Source organism: Triticum aestivum, chromosome 2A, assembly GCF_018294505.1.
Source record: "Triticum aestivum cultivar Chinese Spring chromosome 2A, IWGSC CS RefSeq v2.1, whole genome shotgun sequence".
Taxonomy (NCBI): domain Eukaryota; kingdom Viridiplantae; phylum Streptophyta; class Magnoliopsida; order Poales; family Poaceae; genus Triticum; species Triticum aestivum.
This window is the reverse complement of record NC_057797.1, coordinates 149,488,728-149,512,719: the sequence shown is the minus strand read 5'-3', so window position 1 is coordinate 149,512,719 and position 23,992 is coordinate 149,488,728. Positions and strand designations below refer to the sequence as shown.

Sequence of the window (23,992 nt, the reverse complement as noted above, 5' to 3'; positions counted from 1 at the left end):
TTTCTATGATGCCTACATGGATCAGAGGTTTAGAACATCGCCTATGACCTAATTAAAAATAAATAAGCAAAGCAATCGACATAATCAAACCAGGAACAGCTCTCTACCAACTCTCCAGAGAATGAGACCGAACTAACTCCCTCTTCTGATGGCAATCATAAAACCTACAAAAAAAATCGAAACCTCACAGAACAAACCACATAATGAAATCAAGATGAACATTCATGGCCCATACTCCTCACCGGCACCCATGGCCGCAGGAGCCCTGTCATGGTCCTCACCACCGCCAGCCATCATCAAGCCGAGTAAGTTGCACAATCACTGGATGCTTCATTGAGAAATTTAAGTTCTTCAAAGCTACAACTATCGATGGCATTACTACAGTTGCTTTCCATTTTCGAAAAGTTGCCTTGCTATTCAACCACGGTCAATCTGAGAGGACAAAAGGGAATTTAAGCAAGAGTATACTCATTATTTACACTCTTGACTGTAGGATTGGACTATTCTTGTTATCAAGATCATCATCTTAAGTAGACTTCAAACACTAGCCTGCTTTGGATCGGTGAAACCTATTTTTCTAAGTGATCTGTCTTGTGATGAGCTGTGCCTTTTCAAGACACTGGCATTTGGGAGTGTAGACCCCCAGAACATCCACGGCTAGTACAATTAGTAGATGACTTTGCCAAGGTGTTACACAATGTGCCAGGCACACTTGTTGCAACAAATACACTCATGGATGTGTTGAGAATGAACCTTAATGTTCAGTTTTGATTTTGGTGTTGGATATTGGACAAGGGGCTAAGATACGTTAAAAGAAACCTCTCTGCATGTGGTGTGCACTCAAGCATGCCTATAGACCAAGACCATCCAGTCGACATAACGGACTATGCTTTGATCCACTTAGCATGATACCTTGTACAACTAATGTCTCAATCAAGAAGGAATTGCCTAGTCTAACACTTGCTGAACTTACAAGAGATCCTAGTGTTACAGATACCTCCTCATTTTGTTACGCTGTGGAAGTATATAGCCCCAGGTTTGATGTGTGAAAGCAGAGCAACTAAGATGCAGTGCTACCAGATTAATGACCACCTTGACCTCCCAAACTATCAGGACGAAGTTCCTCCAACTTCACAACAGGTTTCTTTTGCTTTGGGTGGTTCTCAAGCACGGCGATGAGATCAGCCTTGAGTGCTTCATCACTGGAACCCTTGAGCAAGACTTCCTTGAGTTCAGGTAAATGCTTCAGGCCTAACAACGACGACCCACTACAGCAATCGACCTTGAGCTGCTCAAGTTTCTTCATTGTTTTTTCTCCGAAACTAACTTTTGAGCTGGAGCTGCAAGCAATCTCGAAGATCTTTATTTTCTTGAAAGAGTCTTCCTCTAGGTCATTAGTAATGACAGACACGTCGAGCTGATTATCTTGAAGGTGATCGACACGAAGACGTAGAATACATAATCCTGGTAGCTCGCTTAGGAACTTGATGACACCCCTAGTTGGTTTCCTTCTTCCTTCTGGAGTCGCACCGTCTGAGTGCCGGGAGACATTATCTTCCATCAACTTGGCTATTTCCAAATCCATCTTTGCAAGCATAGTGAGCTGCCCACTCCAGTTTGGCAACTGGTCTCCAAGCCCATGCATTTTAAGGCTCCTCAAGCCCTCCAAAGGCAGCGGTATACCATTCAAACAACCTTGATTGTTGTCCTCGAGCCGCATCGATAGTGATTCCAGATGGACAAGAGCTGAGATTGCGCGGAAAAACTCATTACTGTTATTCTTGTTAATGCCAGACACTCCGAGTTTGTGCAAATGGGTGAGCTTCTTGAGATCTTCTAGGACGGCCTTTGTCCCTGAAGCACTGACATTGACAACACCAAGTGTGTGCAATGCCGTCAGTTTCCCAATCCCTGGAGGCATCACAACACCAACCAGGTGATGACCACCACAGCAATTGGACAGCTGGGGCACTAAATGATGTGGTGTTGGTGCTTCATTTGCTGGAGCAGTGGTTCCCGCACGGATGTACTGCAGCTTCTCTAACTTGGTGATGTTCACCGGCAGGGTGACTATGGAGGTGTGTCTAACATCAAGAGTCTGGAGCTGCCTCAGACCTCCTATTGAACTCGGCAGATGGCAGATTTCATGGCATCCTCGCAGTGAGAGGAACTTGAGGCGACACATCAACTTCACAATCTTCTTGAGGTCGCTATACTCTAATTCCGATGCACCCTCTAGATCAAGCACCCGAAGAAGCCGCATACTTTCAGAAACGAAGAATGATTTCCAGTTTCCAAACACCGTGAGTGAACGGAGGCGTGAGAAGTCAATGCTCTCGAACACAATTCTATCTCTGACCCAGCTCTCTAATATCACAAGGTGACGCCCTGTGCGTTGGGTGGTTAAGGCACAACTGCCCCTAAGTTCAAACACAAGGTTCTCTTCCATTTGGCGCGAGACAATATACTCACGAAAGAAGCCATTGACTTGGCAAAAGACCATCCTTGTGCCACCCAAACCCAACGCAGATGCCTGCTGGATTATACTCAGATTAATGAGGTCACAGAATTGTTTCTCCCCAGTCATCTCTGCAGATTCTTCATGGCTGTCCCTGGAGTAACCCTCAGCAATCCACCGCCTTACTAGTCGCCTCCGCCGAATGTGGTGGTTTCGAGGGAAAATTGGTAGATATAAGATACATGGCTTGAGAGAATCTGGGCATTTGCGGAAGTATGAATTCATCCAACCAAACAGACCCTTTAGACTGTCAAACTCTCCGTTGTTCTCGAGCTCTAGCATAAACTTATTTTTGGTACAAAGTGTATGTTTCCATCGATCTGTATTTTTGGCGAATGAGCCGGCTATCTCAACTATAACTTTCGGAAGTCCACCACATAGTGAAGTAAGTTCTTGTAGCTCTGCAACTTCACTCTTGTTGGATACCTGTTATTCAAACAAATTTATATTCACATCAGTCAGAGCGCCAAAGTAAAATACACTGAACTTTCATATTGATTTCTAGATATAATGCATTGTACTCGGTATACCTTAATTTTGAATGCTATGATGCCATGAAGTAAAAAAGACAAAGGAGAATGATGCCACTATTTAGGTAGCACAAGCATCCTACTGTAACCAAACTAGAAAAAAGAAATACTTCAACTTATCTACAAGACAGTTTGGAGATACCGAGGATATCAGGTGTGACCCCATGTATTACACGGGCTTCCCTGAAACAAACACATGGTGGCAGATCCGAGGAGCGGTGGGAAAATCATAGAAAAATGGGGATCATAGAAATGGAAGATATCGAGCATTTTACCAAATATAGTATCCAAAATCAATTGTTTACAGAAACAGTAACAACATTTACTACATCATTAATATGCTAGATGATACCCCACGTGTTGCTGCGGGAATCAGTTGCATTATATTTCAATGAGATTTTGTAGTATGGAACATTAATATTTGGGTTAATAACATACAAACTAAAACTGAAAATACATATTATCTATTGCATTTGATAATTCTATAAAGGGCAGCCCGGTGCACGTAGCTCCCGCTTGATTATTTGATTATTGTATAGTTGAAAAAATATTTATTAAATATAAATAGTATAATATAATGGAAAAACTTTTTCCATGCTTGTTGAGGTGGGCCTTTGATGAGATGAGTGGGATGTGTGCATGTTGAAAGAAATAGAAGTAGCGGGGATCAACTATTTAGGTATATAGATATGTACAAAGAGTTCAAATTAGTCTAATTAAAAGAAATTACAAGGTTTGTGACCAGATACTAAAAGAAAGTGTTGCACACTTTTTCCTTGAAAATCAATGACATATGGGAAAATAAAATAGGGAATGATACTGTGAATCTTGGTACACACAGTACTTTCAAGAACTATGCAGGATTTATATATTATGACTGTTTCTCAAGTGCAGATATAAACTACATATGAATTATGTGGCATGTTATATGTATCTGGAACGTCAACATGATCCATTGTTCTTTAATGAAAATACTTTTTTTTACTGTGCTCTGCTCCCTTAGCTTGGGACCAGAACAACATCGACACCACATGGATAACACATTGCAGTGAATTCAGGGAGTAATTACTATTACAAGAGAGCTTTAAGGTTTCTAATATGTCAGATACCTAACATGACAGAAATTTAGTATTCAAAATAGATTTATAGATTACCATTTTGTATTTTTAAAAGGAGTGCATTCCACATTAGTACAATACAAATACTATGACACAAATCAACAACTAGGAAAGATGAAAACAATTTAGCACACGTAGTGTACTGAACAAAATAATAGCACATGCGTAAAACTGGTTCGCCCAGCTACAAGTATTGTGGTACAGAGGGAGTAAAACACGAGGAGAGGAGTCAAGTTACTTCGTACAAACATACATACAAGGAACTGGACAGAAGGAAGTAAAATGAATAGAATTAAGTTTATTTTGTGAAAATGCACCTTCTTGAAGAGTTCAAAGGCTGTGTCAGCTTCCAAACCTTTGACATTAAACACGAGCTCTCCCTTAACTCCACGGCAATGAGAGGCCATTTCTTGTTCAATTGTAACGGCGATGATAACATTCTGACGATGAGACCCTGATACCAAGTTAGCTTTTATGAGATCCCATTCTTCCGTGGACTGCAGTCCATCAATGACAACCAGGCATCTATGCTTTTTCAGAATCTCACGACACTCGGCAATGGGATTTCTGCTTCCCATCGTACACAAATCCTCAGTCTCACCGGCTTGAAGATATTCAGAACCAAGATTGGAAAGTAAGATCCGAGAGAAGTTCCATAAATTGAAAGGATGCGATACATCAACCCAACCATACTTCTGGAATAGTTTGCCTTTACAAATTCTGTCGCAGAACATGTTCTTGACAAGAGCTGATTTTCCAACGCCAGCTATTCCCCACACGGACATAACTTGGTAGCTCTTGGACCGTGCAATAATTACATTTAGACCAAGATCATTCATTTCCGACTCGCGTCCAACAAGAGGATGCCTGTTTATCCACTTCTTGGCTGCTTCCTCCTTACAGTTGCCGACTGATGCATTCTTGCTGGCGGGTGCATTATTGATTTCCCTGCCTTGATCCACATCATATCGAGATCCCTAAACATATGTAGTTACATATATTAGTTAATAAAAAATTGAGGACTTCACTAAATGTGTAAATAGTCTATTAGTGGGAGTAACTTAGCTAGTAACATGGTGTACTCCAAGAAAATTTTGCTTATGTGGCATGTAGTTAATGAAAAGTGGTAACATAATAGGTTACTGTAACATAGCGCTTTCCAAGACAAGATGAGCCTACAACTTAATAAATGAAGTCTTTATGACACTACTATTATGTTATTTTACACTATGAAGGTAGTAACTTAGACTAGTGTCATATGCATGACACTAGTAGGCTGGTTGTAATGGGGAGTATCATATACTAGTATCATGCATATGATACTAGTGTGTGATACTACCCCCGTAATGCATAGTATCATAAGTTAGTATCTTAGATTGCCTTATTAATTGCCATGCATGACACAAACTAGCGGACCATTTAATATGATACGGTATCATGATACTCCCTCCTTTCCGGTTTATACGGCTTATCTCAAAATTTTAGTTTTTCCATTTTATAAGGCTCAATTTAGTTGTTTCTCATCACATGTTCAGATTTCAAGGTGCATTAAATCATTGCATGCAAGTATTAAGAGAAAATTGACCAATGCATGTAATTTATGCATGCATGCATTGTAATTAATGCATTAGTAAACATACTTTTTTGAGGAAAACAAGAGCATTAATTGGGTGCTTTTGCAAACTACAAAAAGTATTCCACCACTCACCATCTACCTTGGTTGATGAGATTTTTTAATTGAGCCTTATAAACCGGAAAGGAGGGAGTATGATACTACATCCTCTCTTTCCTCATTTAATTGTGTGCCACATCATCCAAAACGTCTAGTTGGCATGCATGATACTACTTATGATACTCCCACTATAACCAGCCGTATAAGTTAGAGGGTGTTTGTTTCCAGGGACTTATTGGTTTAGGGACTTAAAAAAGTCCCTATAAGTCCCATCTAAACCAAACAGGAGGGACTTATAGGGACTTAAAGTGGGCATTTGGGACTTATGAAATAAGACTCTTAAGGAGGGACTTATGGGGACTTATAGTTGTAATATGGTCTTTTTATCCATGTTAAGTCCCAGGAACCAAATAGGTAGGGACTTTTTAGGGACTTATGAACCAAACAGGTCCTTACTCCCCACTATGACTAGCCTTAACCAGTGGGAAAAAAAACTGATGAGGTTCTGGCTAGGCTTAATTACCTTTGTAAAGAAGGCGTAAACAGAGTGCTCTGCTGAAAGCTGGTTGAGATGCAGCACTTGGTATGGATGTCCAACGGACAAGCTTGCTACCTCGAACTGGTGGGTGGGCAAGATGATGCAGCTGCCATTCTTCATGTTTGGAAAGAACCTCCTGATAGCATCCCAGTCTGCCATGGAGGACACGTCCTCCAGCACAACGAGGTACCTGTTGTTCATGACAAGCTGCTCGAAATCCTTGAGGGGTTCTGCTCCTCCCGCGGCCTCCATCTTCATCAGGACTCGTACACCACCTACGGAGGTCGCATGTTCCTCGCCGGGAGAGGAGGGGGCTGCGTAGAACTGAGCCGTCAAAGACCGGAGGAACTGGTGGGGATCGAAGGGATGCATCAGCTTCATCCAGGCACGACAGACGAAGTTTTGGCAGGTCCCTCTGTCGATGTAGGCGTTCCAGGCGATGGATGCCATCCCAAGATCTTCCCCGCCTCCGGCGCCGGTGCCCCAGATAGAGATGACTCCGAGGTCATGGTCTTTCTTGGGGAGCAGCTGGGTGAGATCCCCTTTCTGGGTGGTTCTAAACGCCGCCTCGAAGAGCCCGTTGAACGCCGTGGCGCCACCGACGGCATCGCGGGAGGAAGCCGGGTCGTGCTTGTCGGCAGAGGCGGGCTTGGAGCCGGAGTCGCTGATGAGGCTGTAGCGCGTGTTCCTGCTGCTCACGTCCTCCACCCTGGCCTTGAGCCGGTCCAGCTCGTCGACCGCCTCGTCGAGCGGCAGCGGGGCGAGATCCAGGCAGGGCGCGAGGAGCCAGCTCACGGGGTTGAGGAGGCGGAGCCACCAGCTGCTGTTCTTGTCGAGGTGGACGACGAACTCGATGCAGTCCTCCACGTCGTAGGCCAGGTCGCGGATCTGCCGCACCCAGGTCCGCACCACCGGGTTCTCCAGGCGGTCGCTGTCGGCGTTGTTGAGGAAGGCCTGCATCATCTGGAACTCGCCGGTGATGAACACCAGGTTGCGCTGCGCGCTCTGCAGCAGCTTGGACTCCTCCTCGATCGCCGCCTGGGCCTTGGTCAGCGCCCCATCCACCACCGACTTGGCCATGCCCACCACAAGGTCCGCCATGGCTCCGCCGCCTACCTACCGACCAAGCTTACAGTCTATGTTCAAGACCACATACTACTGTACTTCACTCCTCAAGCTGCTTTCAATTATTGAATGGACAGACAACAAGCTGCTATATGAAATCTAGGTAATACACCATCGTCTTTGTGTCAGATTTTCATTTTTGACTAGCTAATTGTCCGTGCGCTTGGAACGGATGCATGTAAATTCTAGTAGTTCAACACAGTCATGTCTAACATACTCTTTTGAGCCACGGACTTTGTAAATCCAGTCCCGCGGACGCGCCCGAGCACGTCCACGGACACTGACGGTCACGCATCAAGTAATGCAATTCACATCCGGACATTGTAATTATCACATCTCAAATCTATACAAACTCATGCAACTATAACGATGCACACACATCGTCTGGCTACTCCATTGATATATTTGGCTATGATGGAAATCATCCACGGCTGCCCTTGCCCTTCTCGGCGCCCATACCGTCCTTCTCGCGGAAGTACCGGTCGAAGACGCAGTAGGGATCGAGCTGGATCTGCTCGTCGCCGGAGCTGTCCTCGTCGTCGATGTCCTTCTTCTCCTTCGGTGGCAGGGCCGTCTACAAGGGTGGCCAAGGTGGGCGACCGCACAGGGCCACCAAAAATATGGGGCCCCATATCGCACTAATCTAATGCTAATTAATTCTGAAAAAAATCTACATCTAATTATCCGGTATGCCCCGCGTGATCTTAGTGGCCAGCGATTTCTTTCCTACTCTGCGCACGATCCCGCAGTTTGCTTGATTATCTTCTGTGCTTGCGCGGGATTCCTTTTTCATCTCAAACCAGCAGTCTTTTCGGGCGCAACACGCCATTTTTTCCGGATCTGTTGATTGGCATGTAATTGCATGCATGAAGATTAGGTAGGAAAGAAAATTATCAGTAAGGAAAGGAGATCCCTTCATCCGTGGGGATTTTTTTACTGTAGACTTCAAGTGGAAACAATCCACTAGCAACTTAGGAAATCAACGAATAAACCAAATACATTCACTATTTTACCCTACCAAAATATATACTTAGTATTTTGAAATTTCATAAAAAGGTTAATGCACCTAAAAAATAAAATAAAGGTAGTATGATTTAAAGAAAATGGGCCCTATTTTATATTCGTTGTTCGTATCACACAAATGTGCAGACTTAAGTACTTCAGTATGATGTGATTCATGTAATTGGTTGCTTAGCAGTGCATGCAAGAGCAGATCATAGAGTGATATCATCTTCGATGACATGAATTAGTCAGCCATAGGGCAATTTTCTTCTATTTCGCACCGGGGCCCGAAATCCTGGAGACGGCCCTGTTCGGTGGCAGTCCGGCCATGACACAGACCGCCCGATTCTGCTCTCGTACAAGGGTGCGCGTGTTCCCCCGCTGCCGTTTCTTCACAATGCGGGCGCGGATGGCTTCCTCCTCTGCAGTCGCCCGCGCCGTCGTATCAGCTACTTCTGCCTCCGCCAATTTCTTCCCACGGCGGACTGCCCGTTCCCAGTGGGACTCATAGTCTACCCGGGCGGTGATGGGGGAGGAGAGATTTTTCGGCTGCCGGGACCGCGATGATCCAGCCCCAGAGGACCCGAGCGCCCATTGAGCCGACGCAATGGAGTCACACCGGACAGATCCGTCCATCGGCCGAGCGCTGTCCTCACGGAAGCGGTGGAGTGCAATGCGGACTGACATTGCCTCCTCCAACCCGCACGGGATGACATCCCAGTCGACGGATTCGGACTGGTCGGAGTCAGATCCGCTGCCCCGCCATGTCGGAGATGGCCGAAAATCGCCAGAGGTGAGCTCAGGTGGCGGAGGGAGTGAAGGGGAGAGGAGTGTGAAGTTTCTAGGGTTTGGTCCGGCGAGCGGATGGGGACGAATATATATGGGTCGGGTGGGCCCGCGTGGGCCGGGTCCGACGTGACAAACGCATCCGGGGGCCCGCGTATCCGCCTCATATTTGGGCTGAATATGAAAGGTGCCGGTCAGCCCGGACGTTTGAGGCCCGTTTAAGACATCCGTCTGGGTCGAAAAATCGTGATTGGGTAGACTGCCTGGGCGTTTGAGGAGGGTTTGGAGCACCCGGCTGTATATGCTCTTAGGTTCCTCATGCACATTAGACGTCATTATTGACTTTTTAATCATAAAAGAATTTAGAACCTGAAAGTGTTTGCATTCATGTTGTCAAGGAAATTGATCTCATGTAGTGCATCTAAATTATGTTTTTGGTCTATCACATTACAAATTTGGTTAATACAAATTCAAATCCATGCCATGGTTGTGAAAAAACTTTTTGGTACAGAAATCTCCAAAGGAAGTAAAACTAAATATATTTGCAATTGTGTGATATCAATGGGTCATGTTCCCACAACACACTTTTCATTAATACCTTTTTTTAGAAAAGGGCGCCATGGCTTGCTTTATTGAATGCAAATATTGGTTTCATCATCCACTTTTGTAGCATTGATCTTGTTTTACTTGACGTTCGACATTTCTCGACATCTCTCACAGTAAAGTGGGAAGTTTTGTGCTCACATGGAATGGGTGACCTGAAATTTGATGACACATGTTAGCATCGGTCGAAATATAAAGATTCTACGTTAATATAGTGTACATAAGAAAGTGTGAAATATGAAAATGAGAAGTACCAGATTTACTAAAATGTCAAATATGAAAATGAGAAGTAACAACTTTACTATACTATCTGATGAATTTAAATAATAAAAGGTGAATGTATAATATCTTAAAATGTGAATCATTCTTGAAATATTAAATACAAATATTTCAGAAGCTCGGATGGGTTGGAAGCCCCCACCTTCAGGTTATATCAGAATTAATGTCGACGCTAGCTTTGTGAAAAGTATTAGTGCGGCAAGTGTGGGTGTGGTGGCTAGGGGTTATGCTGGCAAAGTTATGATCTCTTCATGGGACTACATTGGGAGGTGTAATAGCATGGAGGAAGCGGAACTCTGAGCTTGCATTGCTGGTCTCTATATAGATATAACACTACATTCTCCTATAATTTTAGAGACTGACTTTTGTTGCTGCGATTTTTGCAAATGAATTTGATGATAGATCAGCTCTGCACGATCTAAAGAAGGAAGCATGGGGTATCTCTAAGCTAATGGATAGCTTCAGAGTTTCAAAGATTAGGCGTTCCGCTAATAAGATGGCCCATCTAATAGCTAAGTTTAGTTTTGATAATAGAGCGGATGGGATTCTTGTTAATGATGTACCGCCTTATGTGGTGAATTCTGTAATGAACGATTGTAACACGTCTTTTGGTTAATTAATATATGAGGTGGTGTTAAAAAAAAATACAAACATGAATGCAAGTGGGGCATTTCCTATCGATCTAGTTGTACCTAGGCACCACTGTTAATCTATTCAATTATGTAAGTTTTTATCTTAAATGCTCAGCCTACAAAAACTATTAAGGATTATTCCTTCGCAATTTAGAGAAATTAACTATTCTCAACAGGGAGACAATGTGTCCAAAGGGAATTTCATACCTCCTCGCTCACTGGAAGCTTATTGAGCATATTGACAATGTTCTCTATGGAAGGTCTCTTCTTCTGATCAATCTCTACACACTGTAGACCAATATTGATACATGCTTCTACTTGATCGAAACCATGTTCTTCTAACTCAATGTACTCAGACATTATTTTCTCCAGTGTCCAATTTTCTTTTACCTACATAAAAATGTGAAACCATCATAATGCAAGGAAATCAACTAAGAGAATATTCTCAATTTTTAGTCTTCAAATGATAAAGTATATTAATTCTTACTCCATCAATATATTTCCTTGCATGCTTCTGGTCAGTGCTAGAACTATTCATCTCTCTCGTGGATATCTCCATTATGATTAGGCCTAAACTATATATGTTTGACCGAGCCGAGATTTCGCCATTGTACAGATACTCCGGGGCCATGTACCCACTAACAGCATTAGCATCAAGGTATTAATCAGCATTATTAATTGGAGATGTGAAAATGAGTTTTGCAATACAGTATAGGAACAAGATAGCTGATATATCACTATAATAAACATGCACTAACTTACATCGATCCCACGACACTTCGTGTGTTCTTTCGGGTTTGATCTTGGCCGAATATTCTGGAGAAACCAAAATCCGCAATTTTCGGTGTCATGTTGTCACCCAATAGTATATTTTGAGGCTTCAGACCCAAATGGAGAACGGGACTAGGCAAGGTATGTAGAAAATGTATACCCTCACATATCCCCTTTATTATTTTAAAGCGCATATCCCAATCAATGCTACTGGATTCACCTGAAGTAACATGTCATGGAATTTTATAGTTTATCTACGATGGTGGATAAAAATGATAATAATAACTCAGAATAAAAAACGACAGCAAAGATCTTCTGAAGTGAAAAATCTCCACCAAAACAACAGCAAAATTCTTCTATTGATAATGTGTGATGTTATCCTTGTCTACTCCAAAGGATAACATCACACGTTATCAGTAGAAGAATCTTGCTTGCTAGCAATATTACCGGTGTGAAGAATAGAGGACCTTATGCAAAGTCATGCTAGAACTCCAAACAAGGTGCATGAAAAATAATAGCAAATGATATATGACATACCAAAAAGATTCTTGTGAAGGCTCCCCTTAGGCAAGTATTCATAGCAGAGTACAGTGTCAGTGATCTCTGCGATAATATATCGTCCGTTGCTCTGCACCAATTTGTTTTGTGCTTCCCGGCAGTAGGCAACCAACTTGACGATATTTTCATGCTCGAGCACCATAATATTCTGAACCTCATTCGCGAATATTGTGTCACGTGGTACAGGCGAATTTTCCGCGAGCTTCTTCACAGCAACCACTCCACCATCGTCCAGGATCCCCTGTTCAATGTCACAAAAAACTAATCTAACTTAGCACCTTCCCGTATCAACATCTGAATTGACAGAAAAAATTGTGGCAAAATCATACGGTACTACCTTATAAACTGACCCGAACGCGCCCTGACCGAGCAGTAGCTCATCGGAGAAGTTCTTTGTGATTTTGTTCAAGAAGTCTAATGGTAGCTCGTTCGGTAGGCTCTTCAGGGTCATACCTCCGGTGGCCATTAATTGCTGATGATATAAGAAGCTGCCGATGCGATCAATTACAGCGTGCAATTTACGAAAGCAAGGAAGTTGCTGAACAACATCACTAATTAAGTACGCACAAGGAAGCTGTATCTGGAAATAATTGAGCAGTTCGTCAAGTGCACTGACCTTGGAGGGGAACGCTTCTCGTCCTCGATGATGGATCCAAGCTGTGGGAAGAGAACACCGGGAGAGGGAATGAACTTCAGATCTGGGATGAATAGACTGCTTGCTCCCGGTGCCACTGCCCACTACTATGTGTAAAGCAAAAGCAAAGAAGCAAAGGAGAGATATTTCCTATGATCGGTTGACTTGACTGTCGCTAGCCTAACATGTTCTTTCACCTGGGTCCGCCCTCGTCAGTAGACGCGGTTTGGTCTGATTTTACTTCTGGTTCAGTTTCCTTGTCAACAGGTAATTTCGGTCACATGCATTTTATTTTATTTTTGAAAAAACTTTCAATCTGTTCATCAAACATCATGCATTTTGGCTCGTAAGCATTCGTTAACTCAATATGTTTGCATCCCGCTCACAAAACGATATATTTTCTGAGACAGGAAGCCAAACAAGATCAAGTCCACGTCATATTCATGTGTAGTCACGAGCATGCAGTTCTTCATCTTATGTAGTTGTATAAATTGCTTCAAAAGCAATCCAACATTCGGTTTCTGCAAGAGCAGAGAAGCTATGCCCAAAAGGGAGCGGTGATAGAACTGCGGTCAGTACGTGACCAAAAAGAAAAGTCAGACTAGAAGGACACGCTCTCTTCACCAACGAGTATTCTGTTGGAATTCTTCACGAACCAGCATTTTTGGCAACGACTTCCCATGTTTAGAACACACTCATGTACAAGAAAAATAAATACAACCTACGTCGATTACCAACACAGCCACACAAACATCTACAAGTTGAACACACACGCTTATTTCTGGTATAGAACTGGGGAAAGAAATAGAGTTATCAACAGAATAATTTGACAGGTCACGCTCCGTCTCCCTGTGTATCAATTGGCGCTGACGAGAAAAGCATGCTGGCACACTCCACACTCGACTGTTTCAGAGCCAGAGATTGGGACTTCAACCTGCAGTTCAACATTCATTTGATATGTTATGTTAGTGACCAACCAACAATTATTACGAGACCATTTTATATTTCAGCTATACACTCCCTATAATTTGTGACGGACCTGAAGATGGACTGTGCAGGTAGGGCACGCAACTTCCCGCATTCTTGCTCCAGATGCACCTCCAGACGCCGTCCCTTTGACAGAAGAAATTTTAAAATTTTGTTGCATTACTAATGTTAAAAAATGCATTTCATGGGAACATGAAAATACCTGAAGACTTGCGATTCCTCTCCAGTTCCTCCTGTTGATCAAAGGAAGTTTTTGTTAAATCATTGATTTCACAGAACAGATCACATTAGCTTCAGTCTTCGCAGTCATAATAATAACTACTCCCTCTGTACCGAAATACTTGTAGTTGGTCCAACTTGTACAAGTATTTCGGAAAAGAGGTAGTATAATGGTAACACAATTTTCCAAAATCTAATTAGTAATAGGATCTAGAGTACGGTTTCCAAACACTAGATTACAAATTTAGTCACTACAGCAATAGACACTGCACAAAATATGCAAAGCTGCCAAAATAACCATACTTCATTTGCAAGAAGTTCAAAAACAGGAAGATCTTCAAATAATAATGCTGCTCCTCTGTGCTTCCACATTTGGTTATATTTTTTTAGATCAAACAACACCAACAACAAGAAAGCGTTTCAGTCCCAAACAAGTTGGGGTAGGCTATAGTTGAAACCCATAATTCTGGCACATGGATAGCTAATTTCCACGCACCCCTATCCATGGCTAGTTCTTTGGTGATATTCCAGTTCTTCATATCTCTCTCTTTATAGACTCCTCCCATGACAAGTTTGGTCTACCCCGACCTATCTTGGCATTATCAGCAATTCAGCACGATTTATCCATCCGCTATGCACTGGCGCTTCTGGAGGCCTGGCGTTGTATATGCCCAAACCATCTCAGATATCAGGTGTTACCCAGCTATCACGTATATCATCATTCCTAACCAATCCTTTCTTGTGTGGCCACATTCATGTCAACATGCGCATCTCTACTACACCTAACTGTTGGACATGTTGCCTTTTATTTGGCCAACATTCTGCTTCATACAACATCGCAGGTCGAATCGCTATCCTATAGAACCTGCATGTTAGCTTTTGTGGCACTATTGTCACAGAGGAAGCTTGGCGGCACTTCTTCCATCAAGCTTTGATTCGATGGCTCACATCTTCATCGATATCACCATCCTTCTGCAGCATTGACCCCTAATATCGAAAATTGTCCTTCTGAGGTATCACCTGCCCATCAAGGATAACCTCCTCCTTGTGGCTAGTAGTACTGAAACCGCACCTCACATACTCAGTTTTAATTCTACTAAGCCTAAAACCTTTCGATTCCAAAGTCTGTCTCCACACCTCTAACTTCCTTTATTAACCCCCGTCCGACTATCGTCGACAAGCACCACATCATTTTTTTTCGAGAAAACGCAAAAGACCTTTGCGTTTCATTTCATTGAAAAGATAGGGAGTCGATTACAGTCGTCCTAGGACGAATAAGCACCACATCATACACCATGGGATATCTCCTTGTATCCCTTGTGACCTCATCCATCATCAAAGCAAAAAGAGAAGGGCTCAAAGTTGACCCTTGGTGCAGTCATATTTTAATTGGGAAGTCATCAATATCGTTATCACTTGTTCGAACACTTGTCACAACATTATCATATATGTCCTAGGTGAGGGTAACGTATTTTGTTGGGACTTTGTGTTTCTCCAAGGCCTAAAACATGACATTCTATGATATCTTATCGTAGGCCTTCTTCAAGTCAATGAACACCATATGCAGGTCCTTCTTTTGCTCCCTATAAGCTCTCGTACAAGAAATGGCTTCATGGTCGACTTCTCGGGCATGAAACAAAACTGTTTTTTGGTCACGCTTGTTATTCTTCTTGAGTGGTGCTCAATGACTCTCTCCCATAGATTCATTGAATGGATATCAGCTTAATTCCACGGTAATTAGTACAACCTTGAACACCTCTCACCCCCCACCCCCTGTTCTTGAAGATTGGTACTAATATACTCCGCCTCCATTCTTCTGGCATCTTGTTTGACCAAAAAAATAAGGCTGAAAAGCTCAGTTAGCCATTTTATCACTATGTCTCCAAGGCCTCTCCACGCCTCAATGGGGATACAATCAGGACCCATCGCCTTGCCTCACCTCAAACTCCTAGATTCGTCACACAAAACGTCTGTTGACTGTTGATATCGTCAAATGAGTCATCCAGCTCAATGGTAGAGCTCTCATGCTCGCCATTGAACAGCATGTCGAAGTACTCTTGTCATCTATGCCTGATCTTCTCGTCCTTGACCAAAAGCCGATCTGCTTCGTCCTTAATGCATTTGACTTGGTTGACATCCCTGGTCTTCATCTCCTAGATCTTGGCCATCTTATAGATGTTCGTCTTCATGTTTAAACGCTAGTAGAGGTCCTAGTACACCCGACCCCTTGCTTCACTCACAGCTCGCTTTGCGGTCTTCTTTGCCACTACTATGTTGTCAACACTCCTATTCGGGTGTAGGCGCCTGAAACAGTCTCTTCTCCTTAGGCCTCCTTTGGTTCATAGGATAGGATAGGAATACCATGGAATAAGAAATCCATAGGAAGAGAGAGACATGTATCTCATTTCCTATAGGGAAAGGAATGTCATTTGATTCACAGGACAAGAATTTTTCCATTGGGTCTAGGCTGACTTTTTTTCCTTTGAAATGTGAAAAATTGGTTCTTATCTTTCATAGGAATAGGAATCAATTCCTACAAAGGCCTCCTTTGGTTTGTAGGAATCTCATAGGATTCCTATAGGATAGGATTTGCATAGGAAATTTTCCTTTGAAGCCCTTTGGTTTGTAGGAATGGATTCCTATTCATATGTAGGATAGGAATCAATCGTTCACATTTTGGAGGAAAAAAAACATTAGCTAAGACTCAATGGAAAAATTCCTATCCTATGCATCAAATGACATCTCTTTCTCTATAGGAATTGAGATACATGTCATCTCACTTCCTATGATCTTCCTATTCCTATAACATTTCTATCCTATGAACCAAAGGAGGAAGGGCTTCAAAGGAATTTTTCCTACAAAATTCCTATCCTTTAGAATTCCTTAAAAATTCCTATAAACCAAAGGAGGCCTTAGCCTTCTGGACATCATTGTTCCACTACCAAGTATCTTTAGCTTCACTTCTACTTTGCTTGGTCACCCTGAACTCCTCTGAAGACAACTTCCAAACGCAAGTTGCCACCTTCATCCACATATTGTTTGCATCACCTCCTTCCTCCCAAGAGCCCTCCTCAATAACCCTCTCCTCGAAAGCCTAATATGCCTCCCCCTTGAGCTTCCATCACTTCGTTCTAGCGACTTTGAATCGCTTATAAGCTGGACATAAATTCGAAAGCAGAAGTCAGCCACCACAAGCTTATGTTGAGGGACAACACTCTATCCATGTATCACCATACAATCCAGGCAAGCATGCTTGTCTTCTCTTCTCAAGAGGACCAAATCAATTTGGCTACAGTGTTGACCACTACTGGAAGTCATTAGATGGGATTCTCTCTTTCTGAAGAGGATGTTAGCTACGATCATGTCGTAGGCTAAAGCGAAGCTTCAGACATCCTATGAAGAGCTTCTCGCCAATAGGTACACTCCTAACATGTCCTCCAAGCGTTCGTGGAACTCCCTCTCGGTGCTCTCATTGTGGCCTACTTGTGGGGCATGCGCACTGATAACATTGAGAACTAAGTGCCCTACGACCAGCTTGAATCCGGTCTCCTTGCCTCTTGACGTCTACCACTCCATACTTGAGGCTCTTGTTGATCAAGATGCCTACGCCATTTCTGTTTGTAGTTGTCCCGGTGTACCACAACTTGAAGCCAGAATCCTCCAACTCCTTCGCCTTATGTGCCTTCCATTTTGTTTCTTGGACACATAGGAATCAACACCTCTCCTCACTGATGTATACCCTACATTCCAGCTACCTAAGCGGATCCTACTAGGCTCAGCTATCTTCCTTACCCTTCGCACTTTTTAGATCAAAACAAAAAAGGAAAGAAATCAAAGTATGGCTAGGGGACTCCTTTTAGCACAAAGTAAGTTTTCAAATTTGGTCTTTATTCGGCGGAATTGGCTTGTGTATCTGGTTTGTGGCCAAAACTATGGCAATATTCCTTTTCCATTGGCGTTCATTTTTTGCCACTTATATGGGTGTATCACATAGAGAAAGGGTCATCTAGTATATTACCTTCAGTTTTTTTGCAAGATCTCCATGACTTTGCACTGTGGTAGATCTGTTTGCAGCTTCCTGTGCCATACTAAGCCTCTGAGAAACCTCTGCCTGTGGAAGACAAGAATTATTATGAGAACTTGGCAGCATCTCTTTACACGTCAAGCATATTTTCACACGCGACTATCAAAAGCTGGAATAGTAGTGCAGCGAAATGCTATCCATAATACAGCCGCTACACTGGTAATAATAATGAAAGACAAATAAATGCAAAGGATCTGAGCCACTGAGTAGGAAAAACACCAACAATAAGAAACACAATAAATAGATTTAACAAAATGAATGATGGCAAAAACAACTACAGCGAAGTCAAAGACATGCCTAGGGAGACATGCTAAGCAACCCAACAAAGGCTGAAGAGTTGTAACAAACTTGGCGACGTAATTCTTTTTCCAGTTGGCTAGCGGGAAAAAAAGTATGAATTGACACCTTTCTTTTAATAAGGTAATTATTGTCAACAATATTTGGAAGGAAACAGAGAACTAGAAAGTGAATACAGCAAACTTTGAACTAAGTCCACACAGTAGCAGAACATACCATGCATCTATCGCAAACTCGGACAAGTGGAGCATTATCTTCAGCTGTCAGAGCAATTCTTCCTTGGCTGCATTTATCACAGAAGATCTCGCCACAGTTCCTACAATGATGCTGGAACAAAGAATAACAAACTCATATCAACACATTATAACTTCATTGTTCTGATGATAACATGAATAGCTGAACAAAGCTACTATATAAATTACCCTGCGGTTGAAATGACTGAAATCACCAGCACAAGACTGGCATTTCTTAGCAGCCTCATCTGGAACCTGAAAGTAGAGACACAGTAACAGTACACATTAAGTATATTGCAACATTTGATGCAAGAATGCGAGAAGAAAAATATTCATAAGATTATTAAATGGAGGTCCCACCTGAATCAATTACTTCAAAGGGTTAAGAGTTTAAGGGATCATGGATGACAAGAAATGCTCCTAAACAGTTCTACAGAAATAAGTAATAAAGTGATGTGTTTCAAACAATCATGTGACTACCATGCAAGTAAATGGGTATTGAGCAGCTTCATCTTACCCAATGATCTTTCACTTCATCAACAGGTTTCGCAAACATCCAATCAAAACCTTTTTTCTTCTCATTTGATTGTATTGAGGATTTGCTAGCGTCTACCGGTCCTTTGGCTCTTGCATCTTCACCGATCTCCTTAAACTATGTTATAGAATCACAAAAGTAAACAAGGCTTAATCTAAGGAAGAAATTCTTAATGCAACATGTAGAATCAAACAGTGTCACGTATGTAGTTCCAAGCTAGTAACCAATCTGGGCAACAAAAATATCGAATATTAACATAAAAATCCATGTAAACAAAAATATGGCTAAAATAGAATCAGCAAGATAGGAGCAATTCAAACACAACAAGTGTAAAAGAACAGATAAAAACATGTTAGCACACAACAAAAAATTGGCATGAGAATTTACTCGTCCGGTCATACTATAGAAGGCGAAATATTCATGAAAAAAATACTCCCTCAGTTCCTAAATATTTGTCTTTTTAGAGATTTCAAATAGACTACCACATACAGATGCATATAGACATTTTTTAGAGTGTAGATTCACTCATTTTGCTCTGTATGTAGTCACTTGTTAAAATCTCTAGGAAGACAAATATTTAGGAACAGCGGGAGTACATATTTCATTTTTTACTACCTATCTTCGGTCCAAAATGTATGCCATTTCAGTACTAAACAGCTCTCACCAAATAACCCTATTGATAGTTTATCGATAGTAATATTGACTGATCAGCATAATTGGGTAAACCATGCAAAAAAATAAGACATTAGCTCCTTATTTCCACAAGTATGGAGTTAGAATAACATGTAAACTGAACCAGAAGTACCAAACCAACACCATAGCATGGATAGATAACTAGAGTAAACCATTCGTACTGATAGTTATTACAGATATAGTTGAAATGTGAAGCAGCAACACGCCCCGTAAAGCATTGGAAGAAGGGTTTTCACTGTTTTCAATATAGTTAGGAGGCTACTCACAGATGGTGAAAAGATAATGGTGGTGTTGTAATACCTGGACTGTTGCTGCTGTTACAGTGTCAAGCAAAGTATTGGAAGTATAGCTGTTTGACTTCAGCCTTATTCTCTTTGCTTCAAAATCCACCGAAGTCTTTGCCCAAATCGCAAATACAGTTGAATCCAAAACCTAAATAAGCAGTGTCAACCATTAGAATGCCCTCACTACTGCATATCATGAGAAAATATAACCATAATCTTCTGCAAAAATGCTGTCCAACACACCTCCCATTTCGTCAGTGTATCAAGGGGATAAATCCTTAGGATCCTGCTTGTGCTGGGATCAAGCATGCGGATTCCATCCAGACCAACCTGCAACAGCATATAATAATTAGTAAGTACAGATTTTATGTATCATAACAGTCCTTCAATATGGAAGTTGGAACAAGCACATATATGTTGCAAAACCATAGAACGATATCATAATTTCGGAGTGAAACAATACACCTAACATGCCTAAACTGATAATCATACCGTTACTGAAGTTGTACCTGGCAAAGCACATCGGTAGGGCTTCCAGCACCCTCTGGCAGCAGCTTAACCCGAAATTTCTGCGCACCACCACTAGCATCCTCATGGGTTTCTGCTTTTGGAACAGCCCTTGCAATCTTCCCAAAGCTCCCACCCACACTGCCGCCCCCGCCGCCGTGTGGCTGCTCCGTCCCTCCGGACGAGAGTCCAATCGACCGCCCGTAGTCATCAAACATCGCGGCTCCTGACCGGGTCGGCGCCGTGCCCCGCGCGCCGTACGGCTCGGGGCCTGCGTCGCCGGTATAGGCATACGCGCCCTCGTTCAGGTAATCGTCGTCGCCATACCCAGCGGCGGGCTGCTGGTAGCCTCCGCCGTAGTACGGGGCGTCATAGGGAAGAGGCGCTGGGCTGGGTTCCGCTGCGGGAACCGGCTGGGTCGGCTGCGAGTAGCTGTAGTACGGCGCCGGCGAGGGTTCAGGCGGGTAGGGCGTGGGGTTGTAGGGCGGGTACCCGGCGTACTGGGGCGGCTGCGTGTAGGACGGGGCGGATGGCGGCTGCTCGGGGTAGCCGCCGACGGAGTAGGGCGGCGCGGAGGCGTAGCCCCCCGGGATCGGGGGGTCGGCGGCGGGGGGGTGGGGGGGCGGCCCCGGCGGCGCGTACTGGTGAGGGTAGTAGTGGCCCGCGGGGGCGGGGGAGGCGTAGTCGCCGCTCCCGTGCTGCATCGCCGGCGAGGTGGAAGGCGACGGCGATTTCCTCTCTGTCTGTCTTTTCTCCCCAAAACTCTGATCCGATTCGATGCTTCGCGATTGCGTTTGTTTGCAGGGGAAGAAAGGGTTAAAGAAGGTGGGGGTTCGTTTCGGAGGTTGACGCGTTGGCTCTGGAGCGTGTCCGCGCGCGGTGGCCGTTGGATCTCGTCGGCGGGTGGAAGTGGACGGTCACGATGGTTGCTGTGGCGGTATTGGGTTCGCCTTTCGCGGGAGTTGTTTTGTCTGCCGCTCTGACTACGCGTCCGACACGGCGGGGTTACTGGTGTGTGGGTCGAATTGGGCCGTGCACGTCCTTCATCGTAAAGGCCCACACGACCCGGATTGGCTTTGAAAAATAATGCTTTTTAAACTGCAAATTAATGATTTAATTAGTGTGGGTAGTTTTGCCCAAAAGGAAAAATAGTGGGGCAGTTAATTGTGCTTCCCTGACAAATCTTCCTTGAATTCACTTTAATTTTGCTAAATATAAAGAGCATCAATTGTTTTAAAAATGATTTATTTAATTCTCAAATGGGAGCAACTACCATAGAATCTGAGCCTAGAATGCAAAAATAGAAAAACAAAGCAGAACCATCGGATGTAGCATCATTGGTACAGATTGAGGTGGAAGGTTCTCAATGTACATTTCAAGATAACCTCCTACAAAAAGTTACATACATAAGATAACTTTTGCAATAACCACCTCAAAACTCTCAATATCAATCATTCAACTCTTTATTAATAAGAGCACTACTTCTCAATTATATTCGGGCGCCAACCACGTAACTACAGTTGCACGTCCACTACCAGACACTAATGCGCCCGGTATTGTTATTTATTATGACTACCTCTATGGTTGCACATCCTGTAACTACATGCAACTATATTTATGTATTTTTAAAATGAAGAAAGGTATAAAATAAAAGGGGAAAATTAAAATTAAAATAAGAAGAAGAAAATAGACAACATCCGACTGTGAGGAGGCAACAACACATGTAGGCCATGTTCGGTTCGTAGGTTTTGCGAAGGAAAAGCGCTGGAATTGCAAAACAGAGAAAAGGAAGCTGGAGCAGCGTCCGGAATGGAGGAAAGAGCATATTCATTTCCCCTGCAACACTTTCACAGGATGCTCATTTCACAGGAAAATAAAAATCCACTATGATCTCTGGTTTTCTCACCCTTTCGTGGATGCCCCAGGCAAAGCGTGGGAAGGAGAGAAAATATTGCGGTGCTTAATGGAGTTGGGACCCACCATCTTCCTAGGCGACAATGTCAGTGGACAAAGTTGCTGACAAGAGTGTTGCGCCTGCATGCATGGTTATTACTCTATTTCCTTGTGGGACCCATCTATCCTATACTTCTACTACTGCCATCCGAACACATGAGGTTTTATGTTTTCTATGTTTTTGCATTTCAATGCTTTCACACTACATTTTGACCATATTCGTACGTTTTATTCAACCCCTCTGTTTTCTATTCCAGTGTTTCAAACAGGGTCGTAGTTGTGACGCCCTCGATTCAATCGTACATTAATCATACACGCAAATGCATACGATCAAGATCAAGGACTCACTGGAAGATATCATAACACAACTCTAGACATAAATTAAAACAATATAAACTTTGTATTACAAGCCAGAGGCCTCGAGGGCTCGAATACATAAGCTCGAAAACATAAGAGCCAGCGGAAAGCAACAATATCTGATTACAGACATAAGTTAAACAAGTTTGTCTTAAGAATGCTAGCACAAAAGTAGCAACGATCGAAAAGGCAAGGCCTCCTGCCTAGGGCCCTCCTAACTACTCCTCGAAGTCGAACTCCACATAGAATCATCCTCGGGGTCCTCTGACTCCTGGACTCCATCATATGATCGCAATAACCGGGAAAGGGGAAAAAAAGTAGCAAAGCAACCGTGAGTACTCATCCAAAGTACTCGCAAGCAAGAATCTACACTACACGTGCATTGGTATCAATGAAATGGGTAGTATCTGTTGACTAAACTGCAAAATGCCAAAACAAGAGGGGGATAGCTAGTCCTATCGAAGACTACGCTTCTGACATCCTCCATCTTGAAGCATATAGAAGAGAGTAGATGGTAGGTTCATCAAGTATCATTGTATAGCATATTCCTACCCGGCGATCCTCTCCTCGTCGCCCTGTGAGAGAGCGGTCACCGGGTTGTATCTGGCACTTAGAAGGTGTGTTTTATTAAGTATCCAGTTCTAGTTGTCATAAGGTCGAGGTACAACTCCGGGTCGTCCTTTTACCGAGGGACACGGCTATTCGAATAGATAAACTTCCCTGCAGGAGTGCACCACATTACCCAACATGCTCGATCCCTCTGGCCGGACACACTTTCCTGGGTCATGCCCGGCCTCGGAAGATAAATATGTCGCAGCTCTACCTAGGCACAACAAAGAGGTCAGCATGCCGGTTAAATCCTAAGCGCGCATGGCCCTGGGCCCATCGCCCGTTGCACACCTGCATGTTGCGTACACGGCCGGTGAGCAGACCTAGCAACCTCCATTACAAAGGAAGTTGATTTACGCGGTCCAACCCGGTGCGCGCCGATTAGTCGCTGACGTCAAGAAGGCTTCGGCTGGTACCACAACGTTGAGTGCCCGTAACTGTTTCCGCGTAGTTGGTTAGTGCGTATAG

General features: G+C 43.3%; 2 protein-coding genes across 2 annotated transcripts; both read right to left on the bottom strand.

Annotated features, from left to right (window-relative positions):
• Positions 1-739: 739 nt before the first annotated feature.
• Positions 740-7,711, bottom strand: LOC123188082 (disease resistance protein Pik-2). Its single transcript, XM_044600118.1, has 3 exons — positions 6,362-7,711; positions 4,484-5,143; positions 740-2,944 (listed from the first exon to the last, which is right to left on the bottom strand). The coding sequence occupies exons 1-3, from the start codon at positions 7,475-7,477 to the stop codon at positions 1,082-1,084; spliced, it is 3,639 nt and encodes a 1,212-aa protein (XP_044456053.1). The 5' UTR covers positions 7,478-7,711; the 3' UTR covers positions 740-1,081.
• A 1,971-nt stretch (positions 7,712-9,682) lies between these two features.
• Positions 9,683-21,385, bottom strand: LOC123188084 (protein FREE1). The gene is made up of 17 exons (XM_044600119.1): positions 20,608-21,385; positions 20,342-20,428; positions 20,115-20,246; positions 19,104-19,238; positions 18,776-18,841; positions 18,570-18,680; positions 17,991-18,083; positions 17,021-17,128; positions 13,956-13,986; positions 13,806-13,879; positions 12,749-12,789; positions 12,470-12,620; positions 12,112-12,373; positions 11,566-11,794; positions 11,291-11,441; positions 11,011-11,193; positions 9,683-10,047 (listed from the first exon to the last, which is right to left on the bottom strand). The coding sequence occupies exons 1-17, from the start codon at positions 21,307-21,309 to the stop codon at positions 10,030-10,032; spliced, it is 2,574 nt and encodes an 857-aa protein (XP_044456054.1). The 5' UTR covers positions 21,310-21,385; the 3' UTR covers positions 9,683-10,029.
• Between the last annotated feature and the right edge of the window lie 2,607 nt (positions 21,386-23,992).

Bases quoted from the DNA above. Each gene is read 5' to 3' on its own strand.
- LOC123188082 (XM_044600118.1), bottom strand. From the start codon at position 7,477: ATGGCGGACCTTGTGGTGGGCATGGCCAAGTCGGTGGTGGATGGGGCG. The intron at 5,144-6,361 runs GTAATTAAGCCT...ACATATGTTTAG, and splicing joins TTTACGCCTTCTTTACAAAG to GGATCTCGATATGATGTGGA. The intron at 2,945-4,483 runs GTGCATTTTCAC...TTTGAATAACAG, and splicing joins CCTTTGAACTCTTCAAGAAG to GTATCCAACAAGAGTGAAGT.
- LOC123188084 (XM_044600119.1), bottom strand. From the start codon at position 21,309: ATGCAGCACGGGAGCGGCGACTACGCCTCCCCCGCCCCCGCGGGCCAC. The intron at 18,681-18,775 runs GTAATTTATATA...TCTTTGTTCCAG, and splicing joins TCAGTCATTTCAACCGCAGG to CATCATTGTAGGAACTGTGG. The intron at 17,129-17,990 runs GTAATATACTAG...ATTTATGTCCAG, and splicing joins ATCTTGCAAAAAAACTGAAG to CTTATAAGCGATTCAAAGTC.